This window comes from Pleurodeles waltl, chromosome 12 (genome assembly GCF_031143425.1).
Source record: "Pleurodeles waltl isolate 20211129_DDA chromosome 12, aPleWal1.hap1.20221129, whole genome shotgun sequence".
NCBI classification, from domain to species: Eukaryota; Metazoa; Chordata; class Amphibia; order Caudata; family Salamandridae; genus Pleurodeles; species Pleurodeles waltl.
Genome location: NC_090451.1, coordinates 42,948,596 through 42,968,088, shown reverse-complemented (window position 1 = coordinate 42,968,088; position 19,493 = coordinate 42,948,596). Strand labels below are relative to the sequence as shown.

General features: G+C 47.3%; 1 protein-coding gene across 1 annotated transcript in view; it reads right to left on the bottom strand.

Annotated features, from left to right (window-relative positions):
- The window catches only part of HOMER3 (homer scaffold protein 3), a 238,895-nt gene extending 219,514 nt beyond the window's left edge, over positions 1–19,381 (bottom strand). The window contains exon 1 of the mRNA XM_069216372.1: positions 18,890–19,381. Coding sequence (XP_069072473.1) covers positions 18,890–19,293 — 404 coding nt within the window. The 5' untranslated portion in view covers positions 19,294–19,381. The remainder of the gene's footprint in view (positions 1–18,889) is intronic.
- Between the last annotated feature and the right edge of the window lie 112 nt (positions 19,382–19,493).

Here is a 19,493-nt window from a genome sequence, read left to right as displayed (position 1 = left end):
GAGATGACATCTCCTTGAAACATTGTTTCTGCAGCTCCTGTCAGCAACTTGCAACATTTCAATGACTGTGTATCCTCTGGAGTCGGCAAGACTTCAGCTGCACCAAAGAAGCAAGAAGGAATCTCCCTTGGAGCGAAGGAGTCACTCCCCTGCATCCGCGGGCACCTAAGGCAACGACACCCGGCTGCTGAGATCTGCTGTCCTCTAGACTTGCGAAGATTCTCCAACACAGGTGGTGGTTCTGAGGGGTCCCCTGGGTCCTCTCTGCCTTCTGTCCAACTTGGGAGATGGTGAGCCCTTGCCTCTTCCTCCAAGACAGAACACCTGTGCACCGCAACTGCTGCAACAACCAAGGCTTGTTGACTCCTGTTCCAAAGGGATCTTCAGGATCCTAGTAGCCCCAGACCCCAGCACTCTACCCCTGCAAGGACAGTCTCCTCTCTGCTGCCCCAGCTACGTGGGACTCCTCTTCAGGTGTGCTGCCCGGGCCTCACTGCGACTTACTGTGCCTGCTGCCAGTGGGTTGCTCGTAGCGTCTCCGACTGCTTCTGCCGGCTCTCCTGTCTTCTCAGGGTCAGCCCAGACTCCCCTCTACGGGTTGGGACACCAGGACCTTGTTGGTCCTCTTTAGCTCTGCAAATCTTCAACAGCTCCAGTTGATTTGCCTGTGCTTGTTGGTGGTCTGCCTGACCACTGACCCATCTGCAATCCGGTGACCGACGAGTGACAGCTCCTAGGTGACTTCAGGGACTCCTCTGCAGCTCCTGGACTCTGCAGCAGGGCTTCCTCCATCTCCGTCGACCCAGATCTTCACCCACAGAAGGGTGGCCATTTCCTCCTGCCCCACCTGGACACTCCTGCGCAGAATGAACTCTGTCTCTTTCTTTTGCAAGTCCTCTTCATCCAGAATCCACCGGCTTTGTACTATTTTTGCATCATTCCATTTACGAGTCCCCATGTTAGCTTACGGAATGACCAGGTAACTTACCTCTCCTCTCCTGGTTGCTGAAGGCTGTCTAGATACTTACCTCTTGGGGTTCCACTCTCTCCCAACCCTTGGCTAACCACTCCATATCCTCTAGTGGGGGACCCATTCTTGCATTCCACTTTTTTAGTATGTGGCTTGGCCGCCCTAGAGGGCCCTTGCTATTTTATGCTATTTCTCAATACTTACCTGTGTACATTTTGTATGTACTTACCTCCAGAATGGGGTTTGCCTATAGTAATCTAGTTTGGTGTTTCTGTAATAAAGTACCCTTATTTTTGCAGCACTGTGTGGTTCCTTTCATGTGTGGCAAGTTACTGTGTGACTACTGTGGTACTGCAAGTTCTTCACACTCCTACTAGGTAAGTCTTGGCTGCTCACCACAGCTACCACTAGAGAGCCCTGGCTAGCTAGACACTGTAACACTATCTAATAAGGGTTGCCTGGACCCAGTATAAGGTGTAACACCATATGTGTCCACCACACACTGGGCCAGCCTCCTACATTTACGCTCTTCTTTAGCTCTTGATCTTAGGGTCAGTGTTTAGAGAGAGTGCACAGCAAAGGTTTATCATTTTGTTTCACTTTATAAAGCATCCAAGATTACATTTTGAGGGTTATAGTTTTAAACACTGTAATCGTGGTTTAGGTTTTTGAAAACAAAACCTTTAAAAACCTTATTTGGTTTTATTAACCTAAATCGGGACTCAGATTGACGAAATCAAATAATCTATGGTGCAAAAGTCATTAGTGTTCAAATTTTGTCGGAAAATTACTAATTGGACTACAGCTAGAACTCTTGACCCTCAGAGGGAAGTACCACGCGCCATGTGAAGGCAAAGTCTCCACCTGAGGCCCTTCTTGCTGTTGGCAGCAAGAAACATGATGTGTTCCTCCTTCCTCTATTTCAGGACTTGTAATATGAGCATAGAATCTTGAAGCACAAAGTTCAAGAAACGCAACCGTAAATATGGAAGAAAGACTAAGTGTGGTGCATGGAGATACTTGGGCTACAGTAGAAGGCGGGATGGTGAGGGCACCTACGTCTAAGACCAAAGACAGAGCTGAGGGCACAGGGGTTGAGTCCCAATGAAGGAGAAAAACAAAGTAAATCTACAATGAGTACTCAAGCCCATGTTTGCCTTATATTTACTTTTAATTTGGAGGGCAACAGAATTCCAAAGGATGGCATTCAGATAACTACATCCTTCATTCTAGGGACAAGTCCTTCGCTTTTTAAAAACATTCTGTGACCCACTGAGCTGGTTTTGGGAACAGGATTTACAGGTAGCTTCCTGTAGGCTTCCAGGGTGGACCACGCATTCGAAGTCTTTATAAGAACCTGCAAAGCTACCACACGGTGGGTCTTCACAAGAATTTACATTACCACCACTCCACTGTAAAAACCCTTTTCTCCACAAAAGCTGAGTTATTAATGTGGAAAAGGGCATAGAGTAGTGCATTTTTCCACAAGAGTAGGCAGAATTTCTGTCCTTAATATCTGCTATTCCTGAAATGGAATTAATGAACAAATTAAATTTTTCCGCACAACAGGGATGCCAAGCCATGCTTGGAGTTTTGTGCTCGAGGCCTACTGAATTTCAGTAAGCAATGACTTTGCATGTAGGGTGGCCCGGCAGACCTCCACCCCAGACAGAGCATCAATTGTCAAAGCTGGGGCGAACTGGTTAGGAAGGCGCCTACAAAAACACTGGCTCTTATCCAGAAAGTGATATTTTTGGTAGTTACTCTTTCTTTCATACCACATGTTTTTTGCACGTGGCCTGGGTTTGTAAACTGTGAGCCAGAATAAAGCCAATAACATTCAAAGAGCACTTCTCTTGGGATGAAAGGCTCCAGAATCAATAGCATTAATTGTAGCTAGACAGCCTGTAGGTTTCCTTTGTGCAGTAACAGGGAAACACTGCGGTGCTTCCTGTGCTAAGTACTATTAAAACAGACACGTTTTGACCTCTCTGGCCTTCTCCTGGCAGAGCCTGCATCAGGAGCACTTCAGAGTCCTCCTCTCTATTATAATCAGCTTTTTATATTTAAAAAAAAAATGCTAGTCCAGAAGCTCCCAGCAGCACATCTGCAATTTTCTGACGTTTCCTTTTTAGGTACTGCCATGTAAGGCTTTAGGTACACAGACCTACTGTTTCCAATATATCCTTAGAGTGGGCTTTGGATCCGGTCCGCTTGTGCACGATTTCATGGCCCTCTCAGTTCTTTGCCCCTGATGCTATGGCTTCTCTCCCGGTTCTTGTGTTTCTTGACTGGATGAGCGGCATCTTTTCGCTGCTGACATCAAGGCCTTGCTTTGCAGAGCATGAGAGGCTATTTTAGCTCCCTCCCGCTTTCTCGCTGTCTTCTCCCTGCTCCTATCCTCTTTCGCACCCCTACTCTTTCCATGTCAATACTCGCTCCCAGTCTTACAACACTTTACCTTGGCTGCATTGCGTACGTCCCTGGGTGAGACTAGCTGGCTTTGCCAATGCTTGTTCACTTATTGCAAACGCACGAATGGTCACTGCGACTAGTTTTAGTTAACAGAAGGAGCAGTAACGCAACGCTCCAGGGCTCTGCTTTTACATTCTTTCTCTGACCTGATTTATAATTTATATGCTCTCTCTTAGATGCCACGTGCCTCTAACAAGCTTCTTAAAATAGATTGTGAATTCATAAATCAGTGCCAAAGCGTGCCTCAATTACACTGGAGAGTGTCAGCTATAGCGGTGACATGGACCCAAAGAGCAGCTTGGCGCTTTATATCTGACATATTTACACAAGAAGTGTGGTTGTCGTAGAAAGAACAGTATATAGCATGAAGTGAAGCTGGAGGCTGGAAGGAACGTGTAACATCGACTGTTCTAGAGAGAAGGCAGAGTGAGAGGTTTTTAAAGTCATTTCCAATCTAAGGCAGACACAGATCGGTCAATATGCCCACTGACATTTTTTGTTAGTTAAGTCCCACCATTAGACCTGGAACTTGGGGTACTGGTGCCTACAGCACCCCTGGTCTCATAGTACTAGAGAGCTTCAATTGCTGGTTTGCGATTTAAAAACAGGATTGCAGTGTCATTTCTGAAAATAGTTCCAGCACCAAGAAGTGATTCGAACCCAGATCTCCCAGGTCTCTTGGCAAGCGCTGTGGTCCTTTTCCAGCAGCCCTGTGTGGGGTTCAGTATTTGGCGACAGTGAGCACACTCAAAGACATACAGCAGGCCATCCCACCTGAGTGAAGAGCGGAGTGCTTGAGATTCTGGGTCTACTGAAGGCATCACAGACAAGCTCCCTCCAGCATCTTTCAATGTCAAGCCATACCCAGCATCCCCATCCTTCCTACAGGCACTGTAATACAAAGAATCTTCCCACAATAACATCCTAAGAAGAGGAATCTCCTCCTTAGTGCCTCAAATGCTCCTAGCAGAAGCTCGGGCACAGGGCAGTAACTTAAAAACATGACTTAGTCTGCCAAAGATCTTCTAAAGAGGTCTATGGTTTCCCTAAAGACAGTGGTGGGTGCCTTTCTGTGCTATTTAAACCACATTTGCTCCCTATTTTGTCGGTCATCTCTAATCTCCATTTTTCAGAACGTATTCAATTTTTTATTTTTGCCTAATAGAAAACACCGTTTTTAATGAGATTCTACATGTCATTAAGTTTGCCCGAAATTGTAAGGCCTATACGATGACATTGAAAACAAAATCCTGATGAACAAGTTACTTACCTTCGGTAATTATCTCTTAGAGACATATTCTAGTTGGGGATTCCTTACCTTAGAATTTCCCCCAGGCATCAGACTGGACCAGGAGATTTTTATTCGCGCAGTAAGCTTGTGCGCCGTCAGGTGGCATTGGTCGACACATCGTCCATCGTTGGCCTTTGTGGTCACCGTGATGTCGCGGTCGTATATAGGCGCCAACGCGGCACGCTGACATCAGTTTTTCACAACTTTCTACACCAGAAGCGCAGCACCATAAAGAACACTGATCCTGGTGCGCCAGAATTAGGTCCCTAAAAAGGGGGATGTCCCTGTCTCTAGAAATCAGTTCGCAGAGCTGGGGGGGATGGGTGGGTCGGTAAGGAATCTGCAACTAGAATATGTCTCTACCAGATAATTTGTTACTGAAGGTAACTTGTTCATCTGATAGATAATTCCATATTCCTTACCTTAGAACAGACACCCAAGCAATACCATCCCCAGCGGAGGGTCTGCGAACTAAGATCATACTAAGACGTCCTGCAGGACCAAATGGCTAAAGTAGCCGTCCCTGGGACCTGACTGTCCAGGCAGTAGTGTTTAGTGGAAGTATGCAGGGACGCGCACGATGCAGCCTGAAATATATATTTAGGACTGAAACTCTGCATGTTAACGCAGTGGTTGCAGCAGTTGGTCTTGTAGAATTAGCACACAAACCTTCAGGGGGTTTCTTCTTAGCCGAAGCGTAGCACATTTTGACGCAGAGAACAATCCATCTAGAGATGGTCCTTTTCTGCATTGCCCATCCTTTCTTCACACCCACATAACCAACAAAGAGTTGATCATCCACCCGGAAGTCTTTAGTACAATAAAGGTAGAACACCAATGCTCTCTTTGGATCCAGGTGGTGGAGTCTTTCCTCTTCACAAGAAGGATGTGGGTGTGTGTGTAAAAAGTAGGCAAGGTGATGGATTGGCCTACATGAAAGTGCGCAGCCACTTTAGGGGGTAAAGAGGCCCTGGTACAAAGCACTACTTTGTCAGGATGGACAGAGATGAAGGGTGGCTTTGAAGAAACGGCTTTCAGCTCACTTACTCTACGCACAGAGGTGATGGCTACAAGGAAAGCTGTTGTTAAAGTGATTAGCCGAAGAGGACAATTATGAAGAAGCTCAAAAGGAGCACACATGCGGAAAGTGAGTACCAAGTTCAAATCCCACTGGGGCAATATGAACGGGGTAGGTGGAAACATGTGGGTAAGACCTTGGGGGAATGTCCCAACAATAGGAGATTTAAACAAGGAGGGTTGATCAGGTAGTCTGAGGAAAGCAGAAGTGGCAGACAAATAACCCTTAAGGGTGCCCAAAGCAGAGCCCTGCTGGGCAAGAGAAAGTACAAACAAAAGAACCTCAGACAGAGGCGCAGAAAGGGGATGAACAGATTTGTTGGTACACCATGCCATAAATGTATTCCAATGACAGGCATACATCGTTTTGGTGGAGGGACGCCTGACTGTCAAGATAACATTACAGACTTGCTGCCGTTCAATCTCGATGCAAGAAAGCAGAGACTGGACAGGTTCAAGTGGAGAACCGTCCCCTGCTGCTGCAACAGAAGAACCTACCAAAGAGGCAGTCTGAGTGGAGGATCGATGGCCATGCTCAGAAGCTCGGGATACCATACTCTTTGTGCCCAGTCCAGAGCCACAAGAATTACTTGGGCCGGGTCGTTTTTGTATCTTTTTGAGAACCCTGGGTAGAAGTGGTATTGGCGGAAAGGCGTATAAGAGGCCCGAGTTCAACTCCAGACAAAAAGCGTCAACAAGCAGGTGCCGCCTTAGAAACTCCAACACGCAAAACAGCTGACATTGCGCGTTCTCTGCAGAAGAGAACAGATCTAACCATGGCTTTCCCCACTGCTAAAAAGAGACCTTGCGCCGCCTTGGATGGAGATGCCATTAGTGATCGACCATGCATTGACGGCTGAGTTTGTCTGCTCCGGCCTTCAGAGAGTACAGAACCAGAGAGAAGTATTGCAAATGAATAGCGAGGTAGAAACTTGGGTTTTCTCTGCAAGTTTCTGAAATTATTTTGCGACTTTAAGAAAAAAATCCTATTAAATTAATTTATGCTTGGAAAATATATGATTTTAATAATTGAATTCCGATGTACAAAACGTTTTTACAGGATAATATTTCTGCAAAAATATTTCTACGCAAATTTTCACTCAATCCCCATGTCCCTATTGAAAGTCCCAAAATACTCTAACACCACTCCCTAGAGCCACCCTTCATGTTTTTATAGGTGAAAAAACACATTAAACAGTGCAATAAAAACTCTGATGCTGGCCATGTCCCTAAGGTTAGGGTAGCGACTATCACCTTCCAAGACAAATACTCACAGCAAATGACCATGTCATGTCACGAGGAAATGGGAAAGGGTGCCCTAATGACCGCTTCTACTCCATCCCCTGCTGGGCAACTCCAACCATGTCTGAGGCTTAACTCCCACTCTAGTACTCCGTGCTGTGCAGCTTGGGGGCGTCAAACTAAAAATATTAGTGTAGAATGGGTTAAATCTCGGTAAAGGAATACAAATCACAGTATATGCTTGTGCATGTAGACATGTTCCATTAGGCGATGATTAACTGTGACATCACTAGAGGTTGTGGACGAGTAGGTAATGGAAGGTGCTAGAAACTTCATGTGCCAGGTACACATGGTAGCTGGCCTTCCCCCCGCCCCCGGGTCATAATCATTACATGTAGTGACAGAGCACCTGTGGGCAAGACCTACTCTTAGAACTTCTTTAAAGTATGAGCACCTGTAGGAAAGACATGCTCTTAGAACTTCTTTGAAGTATGAGCACCTGTAGGAAAGACATGCTCTTAGAACTTCCTTAAAGTATGAGCACCTGTAGGCATGACCTACTCTTAGAACTTCCTTAAAGTATGAGCACCTGTAGGCAAGACATGCTCTTAGAACTTCTTTAAAGTATGAGCACCTGTAGGCAAGACCTGCTCTTAGAACTTCTTTAAAGTATGAGCACCTGTAGGCAAGACCTGCTCTTAGAACTTCTTTAAAGTATGAGCACCTGTAGGCAAGACATGCTCTTAGAACTTCTTAAAGTATGAGCACCTGTAGGCAAGACATGCTCTTAGAACTTCCTTAAAGTATGAGCACCTGTAGGCAAGACCTGCTCTTAGAACTTCTTTGAAGTATGAGCACCTGTAGGCAAGACCTGCTCTTAGAACTTCTTTGAAGTATGAGCACCTGTAGGAAAGACCTGCTCTTAGAACTTCTTTAAAGTATGAGCACCTGTAGGCAAGACCTACTCTTAGAACTTCTTTGAAGTATGAGCACCTGTAGGCAAGACATGCTCTTAGAACTTCTTTGAAGTATGAGCACCTGTAGGAAAGACCTGCTCTTAGAACTTCTTTAAAGTATGAGCACCTGTAGGCATGACCTACTCTTAGAACTTCCTTAAAGTATGAGCACCTGTAGGCAAGACATGCTCTTAGAACTTCTTTGAAGTATGAGCACCTGTAGGCAAGACATGCTCTTAGAACTTCTTTACAATATAGACAAGTCAGCTCTGGCACCACCCACATGAGTATTTCTCTTCTCTGTTTCCTAATGCCATTGGCTGTTTGGTACATCTTTCCTCTTCCTACTGACTGCAAACATTGCAATGTACAACAGACTATTTTACCTGTACAGCACACTGAATCATTACACATTAAATTCTGTACCTCAGTGGCTGGATACCCTCACAGCTGATTAGCTGCGCTCTAGAAATCCACATAACATAGAAAGCTATTATCTTTTAGTAGATTATTTTCACAGCAGCAAGCTTTTTAAATGTTTTAGTCAGGACTCACGATGTAAGCTGTATCTATTGGCTTTGCCAATGCTTGTTCTTTGCTGGTTTCCCCCTCTAAAATATATATCTTTTGTACTGATCATATCAGCCTTGATGGCATATCTTTGTAACGGGAACAAAAACCAGAAACTAACTGAAAGAACTAGTGTGAGAGATTGCTATAAACAAAACAAAAAAACAGTGCAAACCTGTATTCAGTCTGGAATGTGGCTAAATTATTTACACAACACGAGGGAACTCCAGAAGAAAGCAGGTGCTTCAGGAGACACCCCAGAGAGACACGAGAGCTGCAAAGGGAGCACCAGAAAGGCTCTGACAGTCAGTCACCGTGGTCAGTGGTTATTAACCGGACTTCTGTGGACTCACTTAATGATTAGTGGAATCCATGGACCCCCACTGAGTCATCATCAGTCTGAGGGCCCTGGCTGAAGCAATTTTGATGACTGAAACTGCAAAACAATACACAAAAAGCCGAGGAGAGCATTAATCAAATTATGAAATATTTTAATTTAATTCACAAAAAATATTTTTAAAAATAAAAAATTTAATGAGAAGGTTGACACTTTTCTAAATTTAAATTAGGCCACCAATTGTCCATACTAAATTCTCTTTTATGCATTTGCACTGCTTCCATGATGAATCAACGGGGACACCAATTTAATGTTTAGCATTCAATTTCAAATTCCATACACATAAACATTTTAAAATATGATTTTACACATTTATACACCTTATTAATCTGTTGTTATTATTTAATTTTCTAAGCAGTCGCGAACCCCCTGAGTATGTGCTGCGGACCCTCAAGGGTCCATGGACCACAAGTTAAGAACCGCTGACCTAGGACGTTTAGTGAAGGGCACACCATCAATGGCCCTGCATGACAACACTGCCAGTTCTGACACACTACAGGCATAGGGGCTGTGAAACCCAACCTCCCCCTGCACAGACACCTTGAGAAATAACTCAGAATTTAACTCTGACTCACTTGAGGTAGGGTTGAGGGTCACAAGAAATGTCCCTCCCCCCTCCCAAACAAACACCATGGTAAAGAAAACCTGCATCTTGCAACCACATCACCCAATGACTAACTCCAGCCAGGGGAAGGTTGTATGCTCTCTCCATAACACTGGGCCTACCACTGGCCACACACAATCAGAGAGATCAGAGTTTAAGAACAGAAAGCGCCAAGAGGCCAAGTGACTAGCTATAGCTGGGCTACAGATACTCCCCTAACATAACACATCAGAGTTCAACAATAGCTGTTTCATAATTTATTGATGTTGGGGGCTGGGATCACTGGTTTCCAATTTTACTGGATGCAATGGGGGAGTGAGGGGTGTAAAGCTGTTACTCTTAAATGGCCCCTGGCCTTTGTGAGAGGTGACAATTCAGTGTAAAAAAAAAAAAAACAAAAAAAAAAAAAAAAAAACATTATTTGAATATTTTGACTTTTGTAGTGTTACAGCATATTAAAGCAGAACAAGGACAATTCTGAAAAAGTATTTTCAGTGTTTAAATGAAAAAGTGCATGTGAGGTTGGGTGTCAAAAGGGTAACAGCTGATACCCCTTCTTGCCCAGGCCCTTGTGCATGCAGCCCCTGCTCTCAGTGCCATGAAGGCAGCAGCAGGAACACAAAATAAAGGATTTAAGAGGCATATTTGCTTCCAGTTAAATTCTGACGAGGGTCAGAGAGTGGGACAAGACGTCAAACAATTGCTCACACAAAGAGGGAGTGAACTTCTGCTGTAGCTGAAATTCAAAGGTGACATGCTTGAATACAGTGGCCGACTAGCAGTGCACAATTGTAATCTTCAGTCATGTCAGAAGGCGTAGGTGGCGTTGTCAACAGTGTTTCGACTTGGCATTAGTTTGCAAAGCCTTACTCAGGACTCATCCAAACTTGTGTCGTCCTGAAATCCACTGGCGGAACAAATAATGTCACCAGGGCCAGTTTACTTTTGACAGGGAGAAGGTGATTGGTATTATCATACGCTTTTGGAGATTACTCCCTCGCAGGTTGATTCATGTCGATTAGGACCATCAGGCTGATTGCAGATGCTCAATTAGGTTCTGGCAAGATTGTAATGTAAGTCAAAAGTATGTTTGGTGAATGTAGAATAATTACTCATTTTGTCTCAGTACCAGGTGTACAATGGAACTAATCCAGTTGCACTAAGGCACCACAACGAGCAGGTCTGCAGGTGGAAATGGTATCGAATACCACATCTTTGCGGCCACGTTGTACAGTCCAAGCTTCCAGCGACTGCAAGATGTAGGAAAGTACCCTCTTTTTGGCATGTTTACCCCCACTTTTTGCCTGTTGTCTGTTTTTCACTGTGTTCACTGGGACCTGCTAACCAGCACCCTAGTGACTGCGTGCTCTCCCTCTCAATTTGGTTGTTCCCGGCTTTGTGCACCCACAATTGGCATACTGCTGCCCCATGTAAGTCCCTAGTATATGGTACCTAGGTACCCAGGGCATTGGGGCACCAGGGGTTCCCCTTGGGCTGCAGCATATATTATGCCACCCATGGGGGCCCATGCAAAGTGTATCTGCAGGCCTGCCATATGTCCAGCTACACAATGTTAACTCCGAACCTGGGCATGTTTGGTATCAAACATGTCGGAATCATACCCCTGTATTGTTATCAGTATTGGTTGTATGATTCAATGCACTCCTTAGAGGACCCCCAGATTTGCTCCTACCAGTTTGCAGGGTTTTTTTTTCTGGGTAGCCCGCGCTGCTGCCATACTACAGAGAGGTTTCTACCCTCCTGTTGCTTGAACAGCTCAAGCCCACGAAGGCAGAACAAAGGATTTCCTTTGCCATTACATAGCTTGGGAATGGTAGCCTCCTGAAGCCACTGGTATGCTTTGAAGGGCACATTTGGTGCCCTCCTCACATAAATCGGTTTGCACCAGTTCTGACACCCCGAGTCCCTGCTCTGGCACAAAACTGGACAATGGAAATGGGAGTTACTACTCCCCTGTCCATCACCACCCTAGAGGTGGCCTCCAGGTAGCCACTTGATTCTACCATCTTTAATCCAAGGTGGGCAGAGGCCTCTGGGAGCATCTGAGTGGCCAGGTCAGGCAGGTGACATCACAGGCCCCTCCTGATAGCTGGTCACCTTGATAGGTGACCAAACCCCCTTTTATGGCTATTTAAGGTCTCCCTCACGCAACTGGACTTCACAGGAACATGCAATCTGAAGCTCCAGATACGACTTAGCTGTGCAACATTGTTTCTCCAGCTCCTTTCAGCAACTGCAACATTTCCACGGCTGTGCATCCTCTGAGGGCAGCAAGTGCAGCGTGACTCTTGCAGCTACCAAGGCTTGTTGACTCTCCTTCAAAGGGATCTTCAGGCTCCGTGTAGCCCCGGCCTCCAGCACTCTTTTCTGCAACGCGTAGTCTCCTGCCTGCTGCTCCCCCGACGTGGGACTCCTTTCCACATTTGCTGAGTGGGCCTCACTGCGACTCCTGTGTCTGCAAGTTGCCTGTGGGGGCTGCATCCTCAACTTCTGGCTCTCCTCACTGCTGAGGGTCGCCTGGAACTCCCCTCCTTGGGTTGAGTCCCCTCAGAGCTTCCTGGTCCCCAGAGGCTCTGCAACTCCTCTTTTGCAACTCTTGCCTTTGCCAAAGCTTGTTGGTGGTTTTTCCACACCACTGACGGACTGCAACTCTTCTTCCGATGTGGGACATCGACTGCATCACTTCTTGAACTCTTCCTCTGCCCCTGTGCTGCATAGCCGACTCCTGGTCTTCACCGTCAACCTGGTCCTGCATCTCCAGAAGGCTGGGTAGTGGCTCCTGCCCCAACTGGATACTCCAACTGGAACTGGACTTGGTCCTCTTCATTTGCAGGTCCTCTTCTGTCAGAATCCATTGTCTGCTTCTTCCCGTCTTGCTTGGGTCTTGCACAGTTCCTCTACAAAGTTTATCTGTGGGTTTGGGAAAAAAACTGGTACTTACCTCTTCTCTCTGGGTCGATGAGGGGCACTCTGGTACTTACGTTTTGGGGTTCCTAGTTCCTCCAGCTCCCCTCTACAGATTACATTTGCCTGGCTGGGGGTCTGCCTTTCGCATTCCATTTTTTAGTATATGGTTTGGTCTGTCCCAGGGTCCCTATTGTTTACTGTTATTTCACTGTTTTCTGTTGCTTTCAATGCCCACTCCTGATTACTCAGATGTATATAATAGTGTGTTTACTCACCTGCTAGTACAGTATTGCCTAACTAGTATTTTAGTGTTTGTGTTACTATAATAAAGTACCTTTATTTTTGTTACACTGTGTGGTTCTTTCATGTGTGTAAGTGCTGTGTGACTATAAGTGGTATTGCATAAGCTTTGCACGTTACCTAGATACGTCTTGGTTGCTCATCCACAGCTACCTCTAGAGAGCCTGACTTCCTAGACACTGTCTACACTTCACTAATAGGGGATCCCTGTTATAGGGTGATAACACCATAGGTGTTCACCACACACAGGCCAGCTTCCTACACAAGAGTCTCCCAGTTTGTGGCTTTGATCATGAACTGCTTCAGAAATGGACAGGATTACAACATGTATTTTAAATTGTCACAACACACTTGGGACTTACAGAAATGAAACAAACTGCTGTCTCGCAAGTCGCATATTAAAAAAAAAAAAAAAAAAATGATATACATAATACATACACTGATCTGTTTTTGTGTCATTCACTTTTTGCTTGCACTAACCACATCATACAGTATGGGCCAACTGATCAGCCCACTTCATGGTTAGTGATGAAATACTTATTTGCAAATATCAGTCTAAAAAGAAGTCCACTTCAGTGCCAAGGACACATTTCTGCTTTCGTTTGATGTTTTTTTCATTATTTTTTGTGGTGGGTTACTTTTTACTTATTTTGTGACAATCATATGCACACCACGTTTAGAAGGTGTCATTTTTACTTTTAAGCTTCCAGGGCCAGATGTACGACCATTTCATTTTGCGAGTCTCTAATTATAGTTTTTTGTGACTCGCAATTAGGGACTCGCAAAATGAAATGTACTAATGTGTCTCAGACACATTTAGCAACTCTCAATGTGGTCGCAAGTGAGCAACATCATCAATATTCATGAGGTAGGTCACAATTTGCACCCCCATTGGGAATGGCCAGCACTCACAGGGATGCTGAGGACAGCAGACAACCATGTCCGTGACAGCTCTTTAAATAAAGCAGAAATGAAAAGTTTCCTTTTTTCAGATTTTTGAAAAAAAATGTTGGCTCCCCCATTCAGAAAGGGGAAGGAGTTTGTGAATGGGTTACCACCAACTGGCAACAGCAATTGTTTTGCAACCGCATTCACGGTCGTAAAACAATCTTACATACCACAGCGACTCGCTATTTGGAAGGGACGCCTTTGGCACGCCCTTTCCAAATAGCGACTTGCAAACCTATTTTGTGAGTCGGTAAATAGCTTACCGAATCGCAAAATAGCACTGGTACATGCCAAAATGCTATATTAATGTCGCAAACGGCTCGATTTGCAGAATCGGACCGTTTGTGACATGAAAATAGCTACATAAATCTAGCCCCTAATGCATGTTGCCAATCATAAGTGCTGGAAGTAGGGGAGAAAAAGGTGCTAGAGCACCCCCAGAAATAACCATGCTGGAGTTCAGAAGGTTTTTTACCTCTATCTCGTCACATTTACTGTGCATTCAGACAAAGGTCAAATGTCAGGCTATGTCCTTTGACAAATTGCTGCATTATCACTTAACATGAAGACCACAAAGTAAAAAGATTTTGTAAAGTGAACTATGTGACGATCTCGCTGCAGTATGAGGAGAGTGAAAGGAAAGGCTGTAGGTTGGCATTTATTTCTAACAACAAAACTGAAATACCTCTAAATAGACTAAAAAGCTGTTTTAATAGGATCGAAACAAAGTAAGACTTGATTTAATGATGTGCAAATTATAATTTTTCACTGAAACCCAATTTCTACTCGTTGTTTGTGCGCTATATGGTTTTATCAGTAAAACTGCATATTTATGCAAATTTAGTGCTCATTTAAATGGAAAATGTGCTGCCTGTAAATGACAGTGACCTTTAACACCATGCTTTAGTAATATATTTGTGACAGTGTGCTCCGAAACGCACCGCCAGTTGCATACTACACCCTTACCACTGAATGGGCGACACTCATTTGCTACACTTGTTGTTTTGTGATGCTTGGATTTCCCTCAATCCCTCCGGCTTCTGTGACGTAACATTGATGGCAGCACCCCCCACTCTGAAAACTGTTCCAGCACTACTGTTGCCAATACTGGCTTTAGAAATGCTTGTTGACGCTTGCGATGGCGGCTTATGAGCGGGTGCTCCCTGCAGAACAGGGACTTTCTGTAATGTCGTTATGTTAAGATCAGAATCAGGTTTGCCCGCTGCTGCTCTGAGCTTTTTGTGCAAAACTCATGCAAGTGGCCCTGGAAGGGCGCCTTTGTCCCCTCCATACTCCTGGGGGCGGCCAGGGGGGGCCAAGTGGTTTCTGCTGCAGGGTGCTGTGCAGAGCTGATCTTCTCCTAATGAGGAAGGAGGCACTAAATAGCCCGCACTCCCCCGCCTCCAGCCTTCTCCAACAAGCCTGTCCCCGAGCATGTGCTATTGACAAACAACCAGGAGCCGCCTCCGGGATCCGCCTCCGGGGACAGTCGTGTTTGCTGTGCTTCTTGCAAAAGCTCGTTTGAATGTTGTTCCCCTCCAGGCCCGGGGAGCAGGACATTCTGACCTTCCACTCCACCAGTGGGTGCCACAATAGAGGCCCTTTCAGTCGAGTTTCCCGGAGATGATTCGAAAAAACAAGCACAAGAAATGTGCAGATTTATAAAATTGTTTCTCTCCCCAAAATTATTATAATTCGACCCAGAACGCCTATAGATGCCAATATAACCATGCCAAAAAGACCAATAGAGTGCGTTATGGGCACCTCTGTAGTGCTTTACTACGAAGTGCGTGGCCTCTTGGCGCTTTCAGAGTCCGAGTGCCCTTTACAGGTCTAGAGCACTCACTGACCAGCATCACGGCGGACAGAAGAGCTTGCTGGTTACATTCCGTGGTTGGAGGTGAGCCACAACGGAAGTGGCCGGTGACATCAGACAGACCATTGTGTTGGAATATACCTGCTAGTGACCAGCTACCCCCAGTCTTTGCTCCATATGGAGCATCTGTGAATAGAAACTTTGGCATCAGACGTTCCAAAACGTCAGGTGAACTCCAGATTTGGCTCATTTTTAACTCCCAAGTAGGGGCAGTGGACCTTCAGTGATCCACAGGGGCTGATTGGTGCTTCTGCGACTGATCCTAACCCGTCACAGGTACTTTATATCACTGCCTGGGGAAGGTGTTGAGATGGTGCTTTCCATTAGCAACCAATGTACTGCCTGGTTGCCCAGGCCCAAGTGCGCCAAGGGGAGATGAGATCCCTCTTTTGGGTTGGCTCTGGCGTGGTGGTTTTGGGTTCAGCTTTCTAGTTGGCATGGCTCCTGGGTGTTGGGTAGGAGGTGAATTTACACCAAGTTAAACTCAGTAATGGGCCCCAGAGTTGACAGAAGGGTCCCATTCAAATCTCAAGAAGCTCAAAGGGCCAGCAGGGTGGTCAATCGGGACTCTGGGTGGAGACAAGGTTAAGAGATTATTGACTTACTATTGCATCAAGGATGTAAATACTTGTGTACTGTTGATAATTGTGTATGCCATTTAATGGATTTTTTCTCCTGTTTGTAATAAACACGACCAGATGTGTGTTTGGATTTTATGGGGAATAAAGAAATAAAGGCCCGATGTGGAATAGATGGGAATCTGAGTGTCGGGGCCTGCTGTGAGCAGGGTGTTCTTGAGAGGAAGTGGTGACAGCAGATAGAGGGGGACACCCCACGCAGTTTTCAAACTCTCCACTCAGTAAATGCATCTGGGGGCTATAAACAAGGCAAGTCTGAGAAGTTCAAGATGGTTAAAATGCGCCTTCAAAAGAACAGAGCACTTGTTTTGACAGCAACTTCCAAGCTCTCCTGGACTAAGACCCAGTCCAAGGACATGAAACAAGAAGTCGATATCGCCAACCTTTGCCAACGACAAGATAGCGGGGCTTCTCGGAGCTCCGACACCCCACAGCCCCCATCTTTAGACCCTTCCTGGGATACTGGAGCTCAGTTTATTAAGAGTCACTAAGCAGCCCTGCCACGTTTCCAGGCTTCAATGTCCAACTTTTCAGAGCCCCTGGCTTGAGAGGCCCCCGTTTCTTAAGTGCATCTGTGCCAGCGGGGCTCAAAACCCTTCTTCATCAACAACGGTCAGTATCTCATCCAATCCAGGGGGCATATTTACAAAAACACTGCATAGGACAACGTTGTTGTACTGCCCTACACCAATTTAAAAAGGGCAGGAATTCGCCATATTTACAAGATACAGTACATTTCAGTCCTTTCAGCCAGCACACAATGTCAAACTCCATGGGTGTCGGGTAGGAAATCCCAATGCGATGCCCATGGAACGCCCAGACGCAACGAGTTGAGCTGCATTGCATTACACCATGTGTACAAGGCCATGAAAAGCCACACAAAGTGGCTTTGCCTGGCCTCGTAGATATGGGTCTGCACTCTGCACCACAGGGCATCTAAAAAAGAAAAGTGGCGCCCCGGGGCTTGTATTATGTCCCCATTTGCCTTCTGGTTTTTGCAGTCCTGCTTGCCCCAGTGTACACTTTAGATGACAAGACCTGGAATGCAAAGAATAAATACGGGCTGTATGGGCTGGAAAGACATGGGAAACTTCAGAGCTATGTATCATGAAATCCACCCAACACTTTTCCAAGCAGTTCAGGTCCCCAAAAGACCATCCCGAGCAAACTGAGACCTCCTGAAAGCGGCAGAAAGACTCCTTGTCCCAAGTCTCAAAGAAAACCCCACTCACACCTACAAAGAGCCATTTCTATCAACCACCAGGCTCACAAGTCGCAGATCTCGCTCCCCCTCTCATAGAGAGATCACAGATCAGTCCATTCCTCCTTAACTGACCACAAATGAGGCCCCAAAGAGCCTCCTGGCTCCACCACCCCTAAAATGAACATCCAACGCCACGCCCCGAAAGAACACAACTCCGACATACATGCTTTAAACTGAAGACTTGTGAGACCCCAAAGGCCCCCACTTCTTAAACCGAACACATCCGACGCCCCCAAGCGGACTCTGCTGCCCTTTTAAAGGGAGCACATATCTGCCAGTCTGCACCCTGCAAGCTCTGAACCTGAATACACTGGGCAGACAGTGAAACCCCCAGACACCTCTTTCAGTGAGGCCCCCAGACCCATCTCTCAGGGAGCCCTGAAGCCTCAGACCTCTCTCGGTGAGTCCCCCCAGACTCCTCTCTCAGTGAGGCCACCAGACCCCTCTCTCAGTGAGCCCTGAAGCCTCAGAACCCTCTCAGTGACTCTCCAGACCGCTTCTCTCAGTGAGTCCCCCAGACTCCTCTCTCAGTGAGCCATGAAGCCTCAGACCCCTCTCAGTGAGTCCCCAGACACCTTCTCTCAGTGCGTCCCCAGACTCCTCTCTCAGTGCGTCCCCAGACTCCTCTCTCAGTGAGTCCCTAGCCCCCTCTCTCAGTGAGGCCACTAGACCCCTCTCTCAGTGAGGCCACCAGACCCATCTCTCAGTGAGGCCACCAGACCCATCTCTCAGTGAGGCCCCCAGACCCATCTCTCAGTGAGGCCACCAGACCCATCTCTCAGTGAGGCCCCCAGACCCATCTCTCAGTGAGTCCCCAGACCCCTTCTCTCAGAGAGCCACCAGTCCCTTCTTCCTCGTCCCTCCTCCTCCAAGGATCTGCTAGTCTGCCCCCTGGACTTCAGAAACTGAACACGGCGGGTGCCAGCCAAGCCCTCCTGTCATTGCCCCCTCGCAGTGGCACACTCACCCCGCCGCCTCCCGGGCTCTGCCAGTCTGCACCCTCGCACTTAAGTAGAACACCCCCACTCCTTCTAGTGCGCTCACCCACTCTACCCGCCCACCCCGTCCCCACGAGGGATCTGACAGCTTTGCAATCAGGCCATCTACCCCAGGCTCTGCCAGGCTGCCCCCGGCACTGACCAGACTGGGCATCCACAGAACTACACAGCCTATAGTGCCGTTTCATCGGGCACAGTCGCCCCATCGCCGCTGGGATCTGCCCCCAGTCCACTCTTGCAAGGGACACACTCACTCCATCTCCTCCGGGGGGCTCTGCCCCCTGGCACTTTTGAAGCGGAACGCTGAAGGCGCCCCCTGCACCCCGGGTGCCCCCCTGGCGCCGAGCGCACTCACCCCATCTCCCCCGGGGCTCTCCCGCCGGGCTCCGTCGCTCCTGGCCCCGGTCTCCCCGGATCCGCAGTCGGGCTGGAAGTTCGGGACCCTCGGGTTCCTCCGGGCCCCGCCTGCGCGCGCGCAAACCCCGGCACCGCGGACCCGCGCAGCGCGCGCGCAGGGCCACTTCCAGCGCCAGGGGCCAGGGCGCTGCGGGGAGCTCGCCCTCTGCTGCCAGGGGGTCCGGTGCCGCCCCCGCCGGGCGCTGGGACTCCCGCCCCTTCCCGCTCCTGCAGCCTCTGCCGGGGACCCCTTCCTTCACTTGGCTGCTCCCAAAAGTGCAGCTCTTTGCTAGTTTCCTCCCTTCTTTCTTTGTTCTGTGTTTTTTTCCCCCGATGCTCTCTCCCCCAGCTGGCCCGACACATCACTGTCTGCCTCTAGCCTGGCTTTACTCCCAGCGCGTCCGCAGGGCTGTGTCTCCACCTGCTGGCCGGCAGCGGCACTGCCAGGAGCAATGTGCAGGACGCGCCAGGTCACGCAGAGCTGCCCAGAGTTTGTATTTCAGCCAACAACTTCCAAACTAAATATTAGGGAGGTTGAGAGACAGTCATCGAAATGCGAACTA